The following is a 22588-nucleotide window of genomic DNA, read 5'->3' as shown; positions in this document are numbered from 1 at the left end:
GTACAATATACGTGTAAAATATTATAGGTATACGTAAATTATATTACATAACACTATTAATAAGAGTATAATACAAATAATTATATGTACACAGTACACAATATACACTTTCGTCATTCCGATAAAACTTTTCGGTAGGCAATACAATAAATTATATGGTTATCTAAATATCGTGGCAAACTCATTTTCAGCGTACACGCATCGCACAAACGCTCCATTCACGCAAATTCGTATATCTAATCGTTTTTTCGCACATTTTCCTACTATCGGCCTCCAATGAAAAACGGAGTCATTGACATTTCGACGGACACGTCACAACCCTTTTTGTCCCGGACTTATAATATATATTGTGCATGCGTTTATAGTTTTGTGTCGTTATCAGAGTCGAACAGCAGCTGCTGACATTGCGCCTCGCACAGACATCAAGGACAACACAAAACGATAATAATTACGGGTTATACTGCTGATGACGGGTCCCCTAGTCGTAGTTGTAGTCGTCGCCGTCAATCGTCTATACCGCACCCGCACCCAACGTCTATACAATATATTATAATGATATTATATGAACACTATGGGCATAGGTATTATATATATATATATAGCAATATAGGATAAACACTATAATTATTGCGCGCTACTGTGAGTCGTTTTACACAACACACAGACGGCCAGCGTCGGGTGCAGTGCAGTTGTTCCACAAATCTTGATTTAGATATTATCTATGATTTGGGATCATGCTCGTAACAAGTCACTAGTTTAATAATCAAAAGTCAAATTTACTAAAACCTATATTGGACGACTGTGACTTGTTATTCGACGAATAAAACCGATGAATATTATTAAATTGCAAATTTCAAAATTATTTACGTTTTTAATGCCGTTTTATTTTTGAATTAAATATAATTTTTGGTGAACATTTGTTTATTTTTTGGTTCTGATTGTATTTTGTACTAATACATTAGCTTATTGGTACAAAAAATAATGTATTTAATAATCTATTACAAACTATGTGTTAAATATATTAACAAGTGTTTGTATTTATTTATTTATATATGATAAAAAATAAAAATATGGACGATTTCTTCAACAAAAATGATTGTACATACAAGAAAAAATTTTTATTCAATACTTGAAAATACTTCAGTAATTAAGCATTTTTTAATTGTTCTAGTAGATCTTGAAATATTTTGTAAATTGTAATGAAAAAATACTTGTACATATTTATTATCAATTATTATTTTAATTAACATTTTGAAATCTTATACCTTAACAATATTTTTATCATTTATCAATAAAATAAAATTATAATTTTTCTTTCGTGTTTCATATACTTATGTTCTGTTTTTGTAATTATTAAACGTTTTTAATTGTATTTAACAATTTTTAATTTTTATAGAAATTATAAGACCCAACCTAACCTTTTTGTAAAGAAGAAAAATAATAATTTTCATATTAGTATCAAAACACATTTTGATGAATAAAAATTTCTTTTTAAATATTTTTCTCATTTTGAATAGAATATTTTTTTTGGATATTTTAGAGAAAATTAGTATAATTTTGTTGAAATTTAAAAATGTGGATGTTACTAATTATATATATATTCTTTATAACTTTATTTTCTTACTATTTTTTTACATGCTATCAATATTATTTGTCTACATTTAGTGGTATATTTAATTATTTTTGTTAAATATTATTAAGTATATTATATACTAAGTAGGTAAATATATATATATATGTGTGTGTATCAAGTAGGTATATACAGGTAACATATTTGCTATATACATACTTAATGTTTTATTATTTATATGTATGTAACTGTCTCGTTTATAAATACATTACTTCTTCGATGAGGCCTAGTATTTCTTTCTAACAAGATTAAACTCAATAAATAAACATGATTTCACAAAATAATTTATTCATTTTTGTATTATATTTTAATTTTGAGCTTAAAATATAAAAAATATTTTTTGTAAAAACGATTTTGAAATATAAACTACTGTAGTCATATCAATTTTAAATATTTTAAAATAATACTAATACCTATGAATATTTTTGCAATATACAATTACATGTAAATTATTTTAAAAACAAAATATTATTAATACTGTGCATATTTTTACTAGAGATTTGTATTAAATATTAAATTTAATTATTTCATACAAAAAAGAATAATAAATCTGGAATTTCTCACCAATCAAAGATTTAGGTACCTTTAACGTTAGTCTAACAATTCTTCAATAATAGTATCGTTTCTAAAAAATTTAAAGCTTGGATATCCAAATATTTTTTAATTAGATATTTATTGAGTTAATCAAAAACATGTGCAGTGTGTGTATTTATGGCGGGGAAGAAGAAAATATCTCGTGAAAACCCATAAAAGAACCAATCGGTTGATTGGAAAAAAGGTGTATAATAAAAGTGTATATAAAATAAATATATGAACCTAACCTATACATAAGAAGGAAATGAACGAGAAAAAACCTCAAGAGAAAGTGGCAGATTAAATTTTCCTACAGTGGAAACCCGTCCCAGATGGAAAATCCAATTAATTGCGTAACCATCGGTTCTTTTTCCGGTCATTCGTAACTGCAGAGATAAATTTTTTTTTGTATATATATATATATTTATCGATTTACATTATTACTCGACGTAGCTCGTACCGTTTTATTTGTACCACGGAAATCGTCGCGTGAAATAATATAATTTATAACGAAATCGCTCAAATATATTAATATAGACTATTACGTTTTTATTGCCGTAATAATACCGACGGGTTGGACAGGGCCTGGTCATTATAATATGATATAATATAACGATAATAACTATATATTTATCTAATTATTTTAGCAGAATGATGAATTTGTGCGGGACCGATTCGAACTTCCCCAAGTCGATTTTACCCGATGACTATTTTATGTATATTTCATGTCATATTTGGGCACGGAAATGATCTGTCGTCCCAAAATTTCTTATTACTATAGTCTCATAAAGGGTATACATAGATACTATAGGTCTATAGATAGGTATTATATTGTAGCAAGAGGCACTACAGTCTGCAGTACACACGGGGTTATTTCTTCCGTCACTACCAAGCCCCACGGAAACCCTCGCTCACCCCTAACAGCACGCAGACACGTTGCCGTCACAATAGACGTTAATTGTCTGTGACGTTTCCACTGCTGCCGCGTCGGATGTCACAGGGTTCTGCAGTGTATGATAATGTAGTGCATATATACGCAGGTATATTACTCGCATATTATTATTTTAATAATAATAATATAATGTGTATTAAGACCAAAACGAGGGTAGCACTAAATATATTATATATGTTATATTTATGTTTAAATGCGTTGTATTATAGAAGCGAATGTGTTGTACACGCGTTTTGTTTGAATAAAACAAAAGCTTCAATAAATGATATATTATATACCATTTATAATGTTATGTATAAATGTGACAGGAATTACAGATGAATAGCATAGAACAGTGTTAAAAACACATATTATATAAAATAATATACATATATTTGCCCACTAAGCAGTCAGAACTTTCTGTAATAGGTTTGATATCTACGTCATAGTAGTACATACATAATGTCAATGAATAATAAAATGTACATAATAATAAAGCTGGCACTAAAATATTACGTTGTTTTTTTCTCTTTTGATTCAGTTATTTAGCCCCGATCAAATCGGGTAAAGGATAATAGGAAAACAATGAGAATTTATTTAAGTCTAAGTCATAGGTTTATTTTCAAACTTATTTCATAGTCTAAAATGTAAAATTATAGTTATCAAAAATATACTTGCACGCACGTACAATGCCGCAAGGACTTCCAAATAAAAAAACACAAACAATTTTTAATAAATGATTTTTTTTATTTATCTATTTGGTAAAATAATTGAATCGACCTTCCTGAATTATTGCTTGTTCCTATATTTTATTATCAACTAAGATGGAAACTGTAGAAAATGCATTTAAATTAAACTCGAGAAAATTTCGAATGTTTATTTACCTTATACTATTTCGGGTATGGCTGTATCACTTATGATTTGTAACGATAATATGATGAAAATCTAATTAGTGATACAATATTGGCGATAACATAGGTACATAGGTATATGAATGTGGTATTCATATATAGCTCATGCTACTAATAAATTCTATTAAACAAATAATGTATAAAGTTCAAAAAATATTTAAAAATTAAATAGATCAATAGTCAATAAGTTATTCGTTAAAATATGTTTTACTTTTTTTATTAATAAGAGGCAGAAATATTGAGCGCTGTACTTTCTTTAAATTAAATTACTAGTATTATCGATAAGGAGTTTATACATAATTTATTATAAAAGTTGCCATACTAAAAATAAATGTTTTTTATATGACAAAATAATATAATTATGGCATGTATTATTATGTACTTGAATTCAGAAATAAACAGCTTCCGACTATAATTACCAGCTATAATAGACTTTATAGTGAAATGAGAAAATGAAGGATAACTGTTTTTTTTTCTAATACGAAATTAACTAATTTTTATGCCAAGCGTCCTTAGAAATAATACAAATACAGTTCCAAAACTATAGAAAATCACAAGGTTCAATTTTACCGTAATTGATCAGAATTATCTTTAGTATTGTAAATTGTTATATATTTATTTTTCAAAAATAGCTAGATTACCGCTGTTTACAAAAGTCCAATTGTTTTTTTCAATTTTAAAAAAAATATTTAAAAATATTGTTTATAATTATAACTGCAATAATCTAGAATAGATTGTATATAGTTTTTTTATACTCTTATATTAAAAAATGAATTTGTTGTTGATTTAAGTTCATCGTTAAGACATATATTACGTGATAGCCAACGTATTATATTGATTTCATGTAATTACGTTAACAAGTCCAATTACGATATTACATTTTTTTTTTTTTTTACAAATTGTCGGTACCTATAATAACACACAATTTTAACTAAAACTAACAATAGAAATTTTATCTTACATAACCAAAATAATACTTATAGCTTATATATTATTATAAATGATTTAAAATAGACCAATTTGTTTGCAATGACAATAAATTATTTTTAAATATTATTCATGGTTATAGCGTTGAAAATCAAGTAAACGATTCAATGGTATATATTTTATATAATCTAGAAAAGACATTTTACACGAAATAATGTATAATTTAACTTATATAAATATTATTTTACTCAATGTTCATTATGAATTTAAATTAATTAATATCTGTATGCATTTTTAATTTTCTGTTTATTATGCGCTTATTGAATTTGTTCGATATATTACAGACTTTTCTCAAAATATGGTGTAAGTACAACTGGTACAAGCGGACGCGGTGGCGACTAACTATGCCGCTTACCTACACGAATAATATTAAATGACAATAATATTGCGTCGAACGAATATACTATGCACGCCAAAGTGTTTATGCATATATAGATGTTTACCAGTATGTGTATTTATTTCGTTAAGATATTATATACATCATATTATACCCATATATATACGAATAAATGATTATAACCTCCTGTGTACGTCGAAAAGTTATATTATTATTATTATTATTATTATGGTCACGGAGCTGTGAACACGCGCTAAGTCAATAGATTATACACCACAGTACTCTTAAAGTATAGTAGTGACAATACTATATCATAAAGTCTGATTGCATTTATTTATTTTTTAAATATAATCTATAATATTATGGATTATTGAAAATATTTTTTGTTTGTGTCGTGTTATTATAGTTTTAATATTACACATTACACTATAGTGCAAATATAATAATAAAATATTAACGATGTTTTCGTTTAAGATTTAAACAAATGAAATATTATAATAATATATACACCTAGGTGTTTGTATATTATTATGGGAATAGAATCGTCATCGGCGACCGACGTATAAACAGACGGCCTTTCGCTGCGACGTTTACTTCGACAACGATTTATTATAAGGTAGGAAGAACGCGACTTGTAGCACTGCGCGTGCACGCGTTACATTGTTTTTTTTTTACTCACATATAGGTATATGTACTACGCCGTTGTCGGTTCATCCGAGTTTACTCCGCGAAAGCAATGATTTATTTCACTTTGTCGTCGTTCTCTTAATTTTTTTCCCCTCTTTGCGCAGAAAAACGCAAATATTATTCCGATTTCATGATTGATAAAGCGGTTAAAAAAAAATGAGGTTAAATTTCTATTCTTCTGTCTATGTGAATGTATAATGTCAACGCGGTTTTACAACACGCGAGTGGTCATGATAATATTATTATTACTGTATCGTAATAGTATAGTTGCAGTGTGTGATTATATATACCTATATACGCGGTACGTGAAAAAAAAAAAAACGAAAAAAAGTCTTTGAAAGTCAACTGTTGAGCCGCGTAACGTATCATATATATATATGAGGGTATATTATATGCGATATAGGTACTTATGTGCGGCACATCGTATATTATTATATTATTATGTACTCGTATAATATCAGCCGTATACTATTACAGCGCACGGGCCCAGCCATCGTGACAAATAGGCCGTCGGACTGACGGAAGTTATTGGGTTCGGACCTTCCAACATGTACTATAAAATCGATGCTAGTTGATGATATGATGGTACACGCCGTAATAAAGTTGTCTGGCGATGATAATAATAATTATAATACAATAACATATTTCACGCTCACACCTCACAGCACCTGTCGAACGCTTCGTGGGTTTTCGCACAAAATATAACGTCGCACGCTGCTCCTTTTTAACATAGTCAAAACGATTAAACACACATAATAGTAATAATAATAAGAAGAAAAACAACAACAATAGAAATAATCTAAGTAGATATAATATATTATATCGGTAGAGCCGTAGAGAGGTATAACTGTATAGCATATAAAGTACGAGTATGATATACAACGTGCACGCATTAAGGCGGTTCTGTCGGACGCATCTCGTGGACAAATCAAACTCAAACTATACTCGGAGCGTTGTTATTATTACTATATTCTCTCGCGCGAGCGCGTGTCTCCACGACCGCGATCGGCGTTCTTATTGCCGACCGTCTCGCCTCCTCCTCTTATTCGGCGGTATTAAATTATAATAACATAGTTATTTATATAGATCGCACCGGCTCGTCTCGCACGCCGGACACACGCTCACCGCCGCCCTCGTACATTTGTTTTCGTCCGAGTATTATAATATATACATCGCGCGGTAGATAAAACCCGATTTATATGAGGCACGTGAGAAAAATGCCAACGCGAAATAATACCTCGCAAGAAGATTACATTTCGGACAGTATATTTTATTGTAGAAATGGTACACGTCCATTCTCCCTGCCAATTGCTTAGTGAACTTAACGATAAAAAGTTAAAATTCGCTATTTTAATCGTTCAGATGGTCCGTTCGTAGCTGTTTGATGTACCGTATGTGTATGCATACTCGTATATTATGTGGTATCTGCTTGAAATTATCGCGTATTCGATTGCAATAGCCATGATATTATTTAATAAAATATTATGCTTTTCGCTATTATTCTCTTAAATAATTACAGACTTTTTAAGACAAAATAATTGATTATATAAAAAAATATGTATATTGAATACATTCAATTATCTGTGTATATACCTATACTTGTTTTATGTACAGTTCGAGAGCGAGTACTTTTCTCTTTAAAGGAAATTACGTATATAATGTATAAATTCGAAGAGACGCTTGAATAGGCTTTTCGTATTGAGATAATTTTATTGAGAGATACCCACGAACTGATTGTCACTGGAGTCTGCGTTCGTGCAGTGACACACGTGAGCATAACGGGCCCGATGCGCGTAGCTTCACGGGAATTTTTCCTTCTCTTATTTTATTCTTTTATTTTATTTTTTACCTCATTTCTTCATTTTTTTCCCTTGTTTTTTTCTGTTCTCATTCCTTCATGTTGGTTTTGTGTTATCAAACACACACAACGCGAGATGACCCGGTGTATTGGAAGAATATCAAGCCACGATTCTGACCGGACCCGCGTGATCGAGATTTATACGCACACGCGCACGCCGCAGAGATGACACCCCACAGTGGTTGACCGCTAGCGTCATCACGAGCTTCAATTTTCACACTTTTTCGTTTCTTTCGCAGTGTACTTATCCGCACGACTCGGAACATTTACATAAACGCGGTCGTTACAATAATATAATATATATCCTATCCCGATAAAAAAGCTGTATTATAATATGGTATAAATGTGAATACCTACCTTGTTATATATATATATATATATAAAATATAGTGCATATAAACGACGCGTATATATGAGCGTGTGTGTCGGCAACCAAAATAATAATAATAATAATAATAATAGTACTCAATAAAATAATTTTTTTTTTAAATGATAGTTTGGAGGAGGGGGGGTGAGATAATTTATTTTACAAAACTAATTTGAGAAGAAAATTTAAGAGTTAAATGCAGGACGCATGCGTATGTGACAAATGTGTATATCACGGTACGAGTCGAAGAATAAATAAGAACGTAGTAGACTGTCAACGAGCACAGCAGGCCACCGGGATAGCGAAAACTATTGACTGTTTGTAATGGTTGTAATGACACGATGACAAAGCGAAAATCTCCTACTTAAACACCTATCGATGGTTTAGAATAACCTCTACAGTAAAAGACAGCCGTAAACCATCAGTTTAAATTATTTGCACCTGTTTTAAGTTAGAGTATTTGCATATTTTATTTACGTATTATATCAGTTATATACAACTATACATACCTAGGTATAATAAGTCGTAAACTAAACTTGAATTAGATAAAAAAAACGAATAATGAGTAAATCACAACTGATAAAAATCGAATTAGATTGGTTTCTATTCGTTAATAATATTATTATATGTTTTCCGAACTTATGTTTAATCTTGAAATATAAGACAACGAATATGTTTAGTGGGGCCCACGAAAAATAAAAATATTAAAAATATGTATAACAAATTTAAAATAAAAAATAATTATTAAAAGTATTATTGGCAATTATATGTAAAATAGTTTATAAATATTGTATACAAATAAATTTATGTATGTGATTATTTCCAATCATTGTACTTTTCTCAGTAGAATTTAATCAAAGTGCAATTATGTTTTTCAGACGAGGTGAATGACATCGTGGAAGGGGTTATGATTGGGATGGAGCTAGGCTTGGGGCACCATGGGGGCTCCCTGCACCCTCACAATATGCCACAACATCAGATGCACACACAAGGTCTTATGCATCAAACACAACAGCAGATGCACCACGACGATGGTAAGTGAAAATTATTTTATAATAGTCGTACTAAGATTATTACTGTTCTAATAATTATATCATTATAATCAATAATCATGGAGTATTATTTCTTAATATGAAACAATTATAGTCTATAATCTAATACTAATAAATTACTTCGCTCGTCAAACGGCGATGTCACGAATCCTGATAATATTATAATATGTTGCAGCTTTAACTTAAACATTTCTTTACGAAAAAAGTTTATACTTTGGGAGTATAAAGCAGTGGCGGATCCTAGATTTTTTTGGGGGGAGAGAGGTCCAAATTTTTATATTAATTTATTAAACACAAAATTTATTGATGTTGGGTCTTAAAAATATAATAAAAAATACCAAGGGGGGCTGGCATCTCAAGCCCGCTTCTGAACCCACTGGTATAAAGTAACGTACCTGTATTTATTCAGGTAATTAGGAAATATATTATACGTATTGATACAAGATATTTTTTTTTCAATTGATATATTTTTGAAACCGAATTCGTGGTTAAGTTGCGATATATATATAAACCATGAATAGATCCATTCGGAAAAATTAACTTCTTGTGGTTTTTTTTATTTTTTTTCAGTGGGATCGGGAAACATTAGCAGCAGTAGCAGCGTCAACGGTTTTTCACAAGAAGGTAAGTGCGCAAATAAAACATATCGTGGATAAATTAGTCTATTTAGAGGTACTTGCGTATAATCTAATACCGGTTTGGGGTTGGTGTAACTTGTGACGATGTTATATTATATTACACACAGTCCAGACGCGTATATTTGGAGGATGGGGTTTAAATCTGATGTCGCCAAATCAAAAATAATATATACATACAACATACACATTTTTTATGCGTACATCTATCTACTATATGTCTATATAAGTACTCATATGACTTCCTTTGCAATAAAGTTATACATATTAAAGCTTAACGACCTTTCCGAAATATAATTGTTTTTTGTGTACCTATTTATATTTTATATTATGTGACTTTAAAAGTACCACGAGGCGGGATAGCCACGGCGAATATTATGATTCTCGGCGTTCGAAGTTATAGATAATAGTATTGTACCTGTGCATAATAATAATATAATCCAATCGAAATCTCCGGGACAGGCGGTGATCGATCCAGTCGATCACGACTAATGTAATATAGCCGGGTGAAGGAGGCACGCGCGAAACATATATTATAATAATATAATATATATAATACCACAGTCTATAGACCTGCATTCACGTATAAAATAATATAAAAGGCGGTCGATAAATTGTTGTCGCCGCGCCGCCTATGTCCGTATGTATACACATATTTATTTTTTAAACAATATATTATATGATTTTACGTTCGCCGTGTTGGAAATGTTGGAATATTGTAGTATAATATAATGGAAATACCGTGTATGCTCGGGAGTACACGTGTGTGTGTGTATGTGTGTAGTTCTGTTACGTGTGTGTGATGGACTAGACACGACTCGATTAATTCGCATGTAACATATGGTTTGGAGTTGGACAACAGGTGTCGTCTTTACTTATGAGAATCGTCCGAGACCGCTATCGACGTACGACGATATTATGATGGCCATACAAAATATTCGTTTTAAAAAAGATGTAACATACTAAATAAGTACACAATCGGACGAAATGGTGAATTGTATGTATAGGTATTGGTATGGAAGTCGGGCTTTGAGAGAAATAATATAAATAATACTCATTATATGATCATAATTTATATTATTATTATAGGTTGAGCAATAATTATTACCGTTTTCACTTTCATTGGTAAAAATAGTAATTAAAAAAACGATATTTTCTTCCGATTCGTTGAACACAGTATTGTAATGGTATTAGATATTTTAAGATATTATGTACTCGTATAAAGTTCGAACGAAAAGGCGAATGTAATTTTCAGAATTCGAATTTCTAACTACATAGTGTCGACACATTCAAACGCGGCTCGTAAAGTGAAACGCGACCGTAGTGCAGCACTATAACATTAACAAAGTCGATCGCTGTCGTCGTCGCCGTCGTATAAGTGACATCGTGAAACCAGACTGTAATATTATAATAATACACGTCATGCTCAAAGGATTAATCGTTATCTATTCCGACTACTATACGCCTATATGTATGTATATCTGTAAACTATAATATATATAACAACTAGATTTTTCGTTAAAAAGTGATTTTCACGTTCTCAATTACATTTAGCTTTTTTACGATTTACGTCGTTTATTCCGATTATAGTAAAAATGTCGTTTATTAGAGTACAAAAGTGTGTGTTTACGCGTAATTATCATCTGATTGATTTGTTTGCAACAGTTTGTTAGATTACTATTTGTACGGTCTACGTGCGGTTGCAGTGTGGGTTTTGTACTACCACTAATAATAATATGTGCGAACATATATTATAATATTCTTCTTTCCTAGTTACAATCGGTATAATATACACGCTAGCGGTATATTGTATTAATATAGTGTACCGTGTATCTGTATATAGGCACACGCGCCGAGGAATTTGCTCACAATGCCCTAGGTCAGGACTGCCGGTGGCTTATTGGTTATGATACACGAGACAGATACATTAATTGAACATATACAAACATACACACATTATAATATTATTATACATACATGTAGCGTTATTATTATGTGCGCACACGTATATAGTGCAGTGCTGCTGATGCTGTTGCTGAACAGTAGTAGTTCCAGTTACGAAATTAGCATAGGATAAGGCTAAAGTTTAGCGAAGGGTGCGGGTATGTGCGGAGGACCGCAAGTGAATTATTCATGAGATCGTGCTCGGCGATTCGCCGGCGCTCATTGAGGGCCGTCTGGATTGATTAAACAACGAAAAGATAGAGAGAGAAGGTTGTATGGTGTGAGGCAGAGAGAGACAGATAGAGAGAGAGAGAGAGAGAGAGATGTAAAGATATGGTAGGAAAAAATTCTACGTTTAAATATTCATCATCACGACCGGACACACACTAGAGTATTAGCATGGACCAGTTATTAAATCCGGATCGCCGCTTAGTATTGTTTTACCGTGTCACCGACGAGGCTTTTCTCAACTGCTTAGCAAGCACTTATAATATACATTCTAAACTCTATTTGCCTACACAACCACCGTTTTTCTGCTTCTCGTCCTCCGTATTTATAGGTACTCGCCATACTCGTATACTATAATGTTATTGTCTTATTACACTTTTTTTAATTTCAAACTCAATTTTAACAGAAATTATAATGCTGAGATAATGAGAACACTGAGAATATAGTGACCACTTTGGTTCGTAATCGTCACGTTCTAATCGTACAGCAAACCTCTATCTTGAAGGGCAGTGCTGTTCTGAAGTCCCTAAATATATTGTACATTTTTTCGGGAGTGTCTAACTTAGGCTATCTCAGAATTGTATACGTGGTTACTGGCCGTATAATGTGTATATTATAGGACTTATAAAACCTTTAACTCGATGTACAATAAATTATTATTTAACAGTATATAGGAAAACACTTAATATATTCTTGTAATATTGATTTCGTTTTGTCCATGATCAATTTAAATAATATTAAAGTAAATAAGTTACTTCAAACGTGATGTGCAGACCTGTATCTAGTGGCTTAAAGTTTTATTTTTTTTTTCCGTTACTGACGCCTTTGGGTATGAAAAATACGACGACGACCGATCACAAAAAGTGGTCATCTCAAAATTAAAAAGAAAAAAAATAATAATAAAATAACCGTCGAAAGTCGTAATTATTTTTAACGGACGTTTTTTTCGTCCAATACCATCCATTTGTACGAAGAAGCGTGCTTCCTCAAGAACAATGGGCGAAGATAATGAAAATAGTATGTTTTTTTTTTCCGTTGTACAGTAGTCACATTATTATTACTGTATACACTATACGTGTACGTATTATACAGGTATACGCGTGTGTGTGTATTACATATTATTATACAATGTGTACAGTGGTGGGTGTATTTCGCGTCCGTTGACGGCGGCGGCGGCGGCGGCAGTTGAGAGAGCCGCGCATCTGCCCCCCGCAACGGTTTCACCACATGTCGTACACCGCCACTACGCCCCCACCGCACCGACACCACAGGTCCCACCCGCGCTCGCACTTGTTACGCGGCCTTGTCATTAACGTGTAGTTGATTGCGTTTTAAATCGTCCGATTGTGTCAAACACCCCCGAAATCTTCTATTTAACGGCTCGCCGACGAGAAACGTATTTTTTATTATTATTATTTTTAACCGTTTTCTCGGAGACGTTTTTAACGTACATATTATGTTATATTTTTCCCGTGTAGCGTACCAGCCTATATTTTCGAACCGAATGAAAGTGTAGTACGTCTCTCTTTTTTTCCTCAAAGGTATTTCAACTCGACCTTTCCGGTAATAACCGTTGACAATATTATAATTCGGACCTTATTATCACAACATTTTTACACGTGTAAGGAACACGATATGACCTGTGATATGTGCTGTTTAACTGCGGACAGTATATTACACGTCTCGTTTATATTATATTATGTTATTATTATTATTATTATTATTATTATTATCATATAGTTTTCTCGGGTTGACGTAGTACTAACGTTCGCTCTCGGGACGATAAACCGATAACGTTTTAACGATGTGCATACGTATACGGACCGATTTCCTCGTCGATTTCGTGTGTCCGCGGCTGACCAGTAAATATATTCTAATATACCTCCTGCGTATTGTTATTTTTATGTATGTATCGTTTTAAAACATCAACCCAATCATGTTTGCACGAAAATTTTCAGACCATCACGATTTAAACGTAACCCGAGGAGGTATAGCGTTATGTATACGTATGTACGGGAGAAGGTCGCAACGATTTTTGTGTACATGTTTTAATTTTACGACCTAATCACATAATATTATAAGTGTGACGAAAATGATATACGTATAGCAAGTTTTTAAATAGTTTTCAACGAAAAACGCAGGCAAATTGTACCAACAATTTGAATAATTTTACAAACTTATTAATTATTTTTTTTTTCAAATGCTGAAAGTAATTAGACCCTTTTGCCTATAAATTTTTGCGTTGCAGTAAAACATAATAAACGAGACAACGATTACGATGTGACACAATAAACAACCTTGGTTTGGTCCAATTAAAAAAAAAAAAACATATTTTATTTCATGCGCTTGCAATGCCTATGTAATTATTATTGTACAAGTAAATAATTATTAAACCCATCACATACTAACAGTCGTGTCTTTAATGAATATAAGATCTTTATTCATCCATTAAAATGATAATTTTACGCAATTAAATTCTATTCAATATTCTAGTAGCAAAACGTTTATTTTTTACTTTCACACAAACATTCTAAGATGTGGCGTATAGTTAAAGTAATGTACAATTGTTGTAAAAATCACCTTATTTGTTTGTGCGTCGATTTCAATTGACAAGTCTGTTTAAATGCCTAGCTGTTTTTTTATGCATATTTACTTTTCGTCCAGTGCAAAAATGAGTGCTACGTTGATTAAAACAAAATAAATAAAATTGTAAAACGATTTCCATTCATTTTACGTCTTGGCTTTATCGTTTCCAGTTCTTAACAATTAAATTGTTACTAGGACAGTTATTTTTTGGATCACGTCATACGAGATATAACACATTGCGAATCGCTGTCGTCGAGTAACAACCACCCGAAATAAATCTATATTTAGACTTATTCAATTCCGTAATTCGCCCATTTACGATCGGTCATGGTCTTATGGTGACGTGATCGTTTTCTACACTCGCAAGAACGATCGTATGTACTACATATATGCCGCGCACAGCGTATGCGTACTTGTATATTCGTCTCTAAACACACACATATAGGTACTCGCGAGCACGTGTTTGTGTGTGTGTTTGCTCGTCGGCAGATTAAGGGTTTGATGACACCGTATATAGACGTACTTTTTGCATGATTATCTCCACACACTCATACATGCATCGTAAGTACGTGTACGCGTATTCCGACAATGGTATATATAATATATATTGTACGTATAATATAGAAGGTAAAAAAAAAAAAAAAACACTAAGAATAATAACACAAAGAACCGATTTGTTGTTGTTTTTTTTATTTGTTCTCTTTTATCGCGCGCTGCTGCCGCCACTGTATAGAGGTATATTATGTATATACACAACTATTTTGAATAGGTGTCGGAGGCGAAAAAAGGCACAATGGCGTTAAATCTCCGTGTGCGTACTGTTTATATATACATGTATAATGGATGTATATATATATGTGTGTGTGTGTGTGTGTGTGTGTATATTATGTATTATTATAAATATATGCATACACGCGCGTAACTGGGCACCGGTAGCAGTTTTTCCAGTAATGTGCATGTCGAAGTGGTATTTGGCGGCGCTTTCGTAACGTCAGTCCGGCATACCGAAAAACATAACTCAATAATATTATAATGATATTATATTACAATGCGTATGTATACCGTCGGTAGTGGCTTAGCCGTGCTTGCACAGTTGCACTGTCACAGCCACAGTGGTGTATTACACAACAAACGAAAAATTATGTCCAATATTTTCGGGGTTAACGAGAAACGACGCGTACATAAGTATATTTACATTACATAATATATAACGATAGGTAATATATATATTATAATAGTGGGTGGAATATTTGAGTGAATGACACAACTTACCTTTTATACTATATAGATATGTACATATATAGGGACTCGTGGTATATATAATACATAGGCATTCTCGAGTCCACGACAAATTGGTGATTATCCGTTTTTAATAATAATTTATAGTCATATAGTCTTCGGGAGAAAAAACCATTCTTCCTGTATTTACTTACTATAGAATAGAAAATTAATGGTAGCGTATAATTTTTCTCCAATAAAAAACAGTACATTTCATGATTTGTTTGCGTTAACCGTATAGTGTACATGTATATTGTATACTTTCTACTATAAAAAAATCGTCTTAAAAGTCTCGCCAATTTTTTTTTTATATATAAATATATTATATTGAATTGACCAAATCGGTTATTACACAATAATTCAAACAAATAGAAAGATTAATTTATTAGAAATTTACTTATCATCATTATTATTATTATTTAGGGATACCGTTTGGCGTTTACAACTATCTATTAACTTTTCCGAATAACCTATAGATAGCTAAATAATACTTAAAATCAAAAAAATTAAAAGAAAAAACTGTAAGACCTAGGTACAACAAATACAAACGGACCTAATCGAGTATAACATAGCAATTGTTCACTTAATAATATTTTTGATGTAAAAAAATTTAACTTAGTTTTTGATGATCTTCTTCCGGTGACGTGGTAAACATCACTGCAGGCCACAGCAGAATTCCGCGCTTGTTTTTTTATTTGTGTCTCGAGTACCACAACATATTAGATAAAAATCGTCACGGGGGATTATTGTCTATGTTTTTTTCGCATCGGGCGCAAAATCATCTTTCGTTTTCAATTATCCCTGGACCATCTGTCGTAATCGCCGTATAGGTTACCCGCCGCCGGTAGGCGTATATAGGTGTCAAGTATACGGTAGCACAAAGGCGTAGACAACGTAACAACAACAACAATAATGTTTATAATAATAATAATATCACAGACGACGGCAGATTGCGAAATGGAAAACATTACGAACCGTCAATCATCGCGCGCAAGCGGCGAAAAGCCCATACGGCGGCCGCGGGGCGCCTGCTCCAACGTCATAAAATAATAACAGCTATATGGCTGTACGCACAAGATGACGCGAATTCGTTATGCAATTATTGTATTATATTTGTTCGGGGTATGTGCGTTTAGGTATATGTTATATATCTACCAGAACTCACTCGCTCTTCCGCCCAAATCGCCACCTAAAGGGAACATTCTTTTTAATTTTTTTCGATCTCACGTGTACAATGTTCAAACACGCCAAACGCCAACAATGAGTTTGAACAGCTGAGCCGACCCGATCTGCCCGTTTACGAAAAATATTATAATATTATCATTATTATTATTATATAATAATATAACGATACGGTGAAACGGGAGCCAAACGTGGTGGTCACGACGGCGACAACTGTATTATTATAATAGAAACAGTTGTCAGGTCGTATTCGCGCGAGTCGATGCAAGTTGCGACGCGTGCACATGTGTGTGTGTGTGCATAATACATATTATATATAATATGTCCATGCGTGAGTGTGTTCGTGTGTGTGTTAGTGCGCCGTCTAATATCGGCCGAGAGTTTCCGCATTAACGCGCCGCGCAACCCGTTCCGCAGCCCACATTGCCGCCGTCCAGGTATATTATAATATTATAGTTGTCCGTACACGGTTTTTCGTGTTTAATCGGCGGCGGCGGGCCTACGACGACAACGCTAACGAGGTCGATACGATTCCGACTGCATTATTATATAATATATACATACTACACAGGTACACAGCGCGTATGTGTACTTTTGAAAGAAAAAAAAAAACCAATATTCCATTTCGTCTTAATTCCGACCGATACGCCGTTATTATATTATATTATCGTATAATACACGTGCAAAGCGTATATATAGGTACGCAATTACAACGTACAGCGACTACAACTCTGATCCATTACGCGTCTATATGTATAATACGTATATACGCACATGCACTATATATTTTTATTTTGTATACACGCGCCTACATTATACAGAGGTACCACGAGTTATACACGACGGCTATGTACTACTACTACTACTACTACTACTACTATTACTAATAATAATAATAATAATAATAATGAGAATATTGTAATGTAGGTGCTCGGTCTCTATCTCCTGCTGTACATATTATATTATTATAATACGTAGGTAAGTGAATTTGTCGTCTTCGAAAAGTCGACATCTAACTTTCGTTTTGCGCTGTTCGATCGCTTTATCGGTAATAACTGCGCCAGACTATAATATTATGCACACATAATACAATAATATAACCGTATGTATATAAGGAAGCAATGCGTCTGCCACTCCTTATTATATATTATTATTATTATTATTATTATCGAAGTCCGGCCGTGTCGTGCAGGATGCACTGAAATGCATTGTGATGATTCTACAAGCCGCGAAATACGAGTAACTATTACACTGTTGTAGCAGTATTATTACGATCTATCCGATATTTTGTCATAAAAATATGTATTGCATTATTATTGTATGACTGGCGTGCGTTAATTGCGAGCGGTACCTGTTTTACAAATCTTCTCACCTGACTCTATTATTATAATATTATTTTAATATACTAGCCTAAACTGTTTCCCAAAAACTCTACAACACTAATGAAAGCTAAAATGAAATAATTCAAGGTACGTAATTATTATAAACAACTTAAATAAAATTATACTTAAACATTGTTTCTTGCTTTAATCGAATTCCTACTGCAATATCTTAGTGCTGGTATGTACTGCACATGGTCTTAGGCTCAGTAATATAATGTAATATACGAGCACTGCAATAATTCGTATCCAGTATATAAATATAAAATATAAGTACTTCTGTTATGCGTCCTGTGGAGGTAGTATCCGTGGGAACTAAACGTTCTTAATAATCATCATAATCCACGTGGTGGGAGAAGAAGTAAAATAAAGATGATTCCCGGGTTGCAAATTATCATTATATTGAGCACCTCTCGCAGAGCTAATTATATTCTCTTATTTCGTTAATCTCCAGTATTGGTGACCGCGTCGTAGAGCTGAGTATCTTACCAAAACCAGCAGCAGCTTTGGCCGCTGCGAACCTTTTTTTCTCTTTTATGCACGCCGCCGCGCTGCACCGGTAACCTGCAGATTGCTCGACTCGCGTATCTCCATAATAAAGCTTGTACGAAACCTAATCGTTATCGTGGCCGGACGATAAATCTTAAAAACAAAAATCCGATGAAATGTTATGTTACAATGTAGTCAGCGCGGTGAACTTCAGTTCGTGTCCGATAAAATAGTCCTAAATATTCCGAAGACGAGGACTAGGAAGACGACGAAGAATGACTCGAGGCGACCGTCGGTCGGTTAATTATAATCAGTATCGGATCTGTGCGCCTGTTCTACTGCGCATCACACACACGCAAACACGAGAGATTATTAAAATACGGACCCGATAAATTAAACGCGTATCGGTCGGTCGGGCCGGTCGAACTCTCGCGGGGGCCGCACGTCTGCCGCCGCCGCCGCCGTCGAGAATCGTGTTCGACTCTGGTCGATCGTATCTCTTGGGCGCGCGCGTCGTTTTATGTGTAGCACATATAATATCATAACAACATTTATGTGTATACGCGACCGGTACCCTCTATGCGCGTATATTATAATATATACGACGTATGCGCACAATATAATAACGCATAAATGCGAAATAGGTGAAAGGGCACGAATTTGTAGTCGAAGCATTTTTTTCTCTCTTTCTCTCTTTCTCTCTCTCGCTCTTAACTTCCATCGAAATGATAAACAATAAGCGCTAGCCGTTTAACGATGTGCGGATATGATATTTTTCAAACGATCTCAGTTAGTAGGTATGTAGATGATACGATAATGATGTATATTATATATATATAAAATAATACGAGTGTATGACCAATCCCTCGTATATGTAGTGTGTAGTGTGTACGTATTATAATATATTCTATACTCGTACCTATATTATGTACGAATGCGTTTCGAGTGTTATGATACGGAGTACCTACGTCATAATCTCGACAAGTTTTACTGCGTAAACACCCCGAATACAACTTCGACAATTTAATATGATTTGAATTTATACCCACCAACGTGATCATTTCGACGAGGCATATAATTCGTTATATTATTATGCAATATTCTATCTACCTATAATAATAAAACAATGATGCATATAAATAATATACGCTTTTGGCGATGTTATGATTTACGTTATTTATGTCTACAGTTTTTGTATCGGCCGAAATATTATGTAGAGTATACATTACGTTAGTTATTTTTTTAGTCTAGTCCTCCAGGTTGGGGGTAGTTAAACACGGGATTGACAACCCTGCCTCGTAAACATGCTTTGATCAGGAACATAACAACAAGCTTTGGACTAGATTTAATGGTTTTTTATATATTAATACGAAAGTCACATTTGGAAAGAAAATAACCAAATACATCACAAAATCACGATGCCGAAACGAGCGATTGCGACGTACGATACGCGCGTATTAAATACGCACATAATTATTATTAGCGGACGATTCGGAGCCAACAAATCGTAGGTACAATACGCGCATGCATATTATATGGTATACAGGTATATAATATAATGTACGGTCGATGCACGAGACCGATTTGCGGTTTTATTACCCGCGCGCCGACAATATATTATAATATATATACAGTAAGCCACCGCCGCCGCCTCTCTCGATCACCTATAAGCTCAGTATAAATATATATAAATATATGTATACCCACTATCCGATATCCCCGAAGGTGTTGTGTATGCCGTACAGGAGAGTACGGGCGCGTGTGTGTACGAGGAAAAAACACGGCTATAAAAAAAAAAATCAAAACACTCACGACCTTATAACTCATGCAGATAACGACGCACACAAACGGCTATATAGCGCTATTAAAAAAAAAAAAAAAAAATTTAAAAAAAACTAACGCTTGTACCGGCTTTCACACCTCGACAGTGGGCCACGCCCGCGCAACGGGTAACAACAAATTGCCCGGCCAGAATACAATATTATATAAAATATTCTTCGGCGGCGGCGATGGGTCCAGGCGTATAATGTTATTATTATTGTATATGTATGTATACATATAAACATGTCTCAGCAGCCTCGTGTTTACCTTACAGGTATATATAATATTATTATTATTATTATTACGTTGCCGAGCTATACGGACCGACGATATTCGACGACCGACATGTACGGGGGGTGCACGACTTTTGAGCGCGCGCGAGGCTCGTGTGTAACGGTGCTGCCCTGTGAGAAATCGGTCGGTCGAAAGTAGCCGACGTCGCAATAAACAATAAATCTGCAGACCAATAGCGAAGATTTTCGATTCGTTGACGTCTGGAGAATACACTGACGACCAAAAATATTGTTATAATACGTACGATCAAATTAAATAATATATGATATTATATTTTATTTTTTCCAAAAAGACTCGAGTAACACTGTGTTCGTTTTAAAGCGCCATCCTCCAACAAAACGTAGTAAAATGTATTGTAATTATGTATGCTTACTTCTTTTTAATAATTTTAAAACGGTTAATCGTCTGAACTCCAGTAAACTGCAATTCATGTGTATAAAGAATTGTTTTTACTATTGTTTGTTAATATATTTTATATAAGTATAATTTATATAATATGTAATAATATTACATATGTACGCAATATCTGTTGCACGTTGGCATACATATCGGCGGTTTTTGAATGTGTTTGACAAAAAGAAAAGAAAAATATATAGTTTATCGTATGTGTATAGTGTGGGCAAAACTAAACGAAGAAAAAAAATACTTGACTTTCCGTGTCTAATTTTCTTATTATTTTTACAACCACCGCGTGTCGTCGAAAACAACAATATATATCGACGTAGAAAAAATATTAAGATGTAAATAAAGTATTCATCCTACAAAAGAATTTTATATTTTAATATGGAATAATGATTGTTGATATGCCGCACCGCCGCGATACAAAACAGTTTGTTTATGTGTATTATAATAACAATATTAATATAAAGTATTCCGGACGACAAGAACCAATTAAGAACGGGTTGAGAGTCGTGATAAAGTCACGTGGAAATCTTTGGATTTCTCTACTTATTAAGACGGTATGTTAAAAAAAAAAATGAAACAGAATTACACGTAACACACCGTGCATCGTATGCACTATATATATATATGTGTGTAGTTTATTATTATTATTTTTTTTTTTTTACAAAGGAGTAATGAATTATAATGTAAGTATTCCCCGCCGAGGGGATCCGATCTCAAACGGATACGACGACGATGCTACAACGCGCTGCAGTGTCCACTATCGATAATAGGGCGCGATAGTCTCCGCAAATCCGCAAATGTTTCACGAATTTCGAACACTGCCGTATAAACACGAGTATACAATACGTCATTATATCGTGTGTCTTACGCGGCCCGGGAAACGCGTTTTATATTCAAATAATCTCGTCTTGCCGCAACATATACACTACTCCGTGCACCATATTATATCGGCGTCGATGTTTTTTCTATTTTATTTTATTTTCTTTCACTCTCATCCGAGTGGACGTAATTTAT

General features: G+C 33.3%; 1 protein-coding gene across 1 annotated transcript in view; it reads left to right on the top strand.

The window, feature by feature from the left end:
* Window positions 1-22588, top strand: part of LOC113547781 (paired box protein Pax-5) — a 68833-nt gene that overhangs the window by 2971 nt on the left and 43274 nt on the right. Inside the window, exons 2-3 of the mRNA XM_026948273.1 lie at window positions 9160-9315; window positions 9904-9957. Of these exons, the coding sequence (XP_026804074.1) occupies window positions 9189-9315; window positions 9904-9957 (181 nt within the window). The 5' untranslated portion in view covers window positions 9160-9188. The remainder of the gene's footprint in view (window positions 1-9159; window positions 9316-9903; window positions 9958-22588) is intronic.

This window comes from Rhopalosiphum maidis, chromosome 1 (assembly GCF_003676215.2).
Source record: "Rhopalosiphum maidis isolate BTI-1 chromosome 1, ASM367621v3, whole genome shotgun sequence".
Taxonomy (NCBI): Eukaryota; Metazoa; Arthropoda; class Insecta; order Hemiptera; family Aphididae; genus Rhopalosiphum; species Rhopalosiphum maidis.
This window is presented reverse-complemented; position numbering and strand designations above follow the sequence as displayed.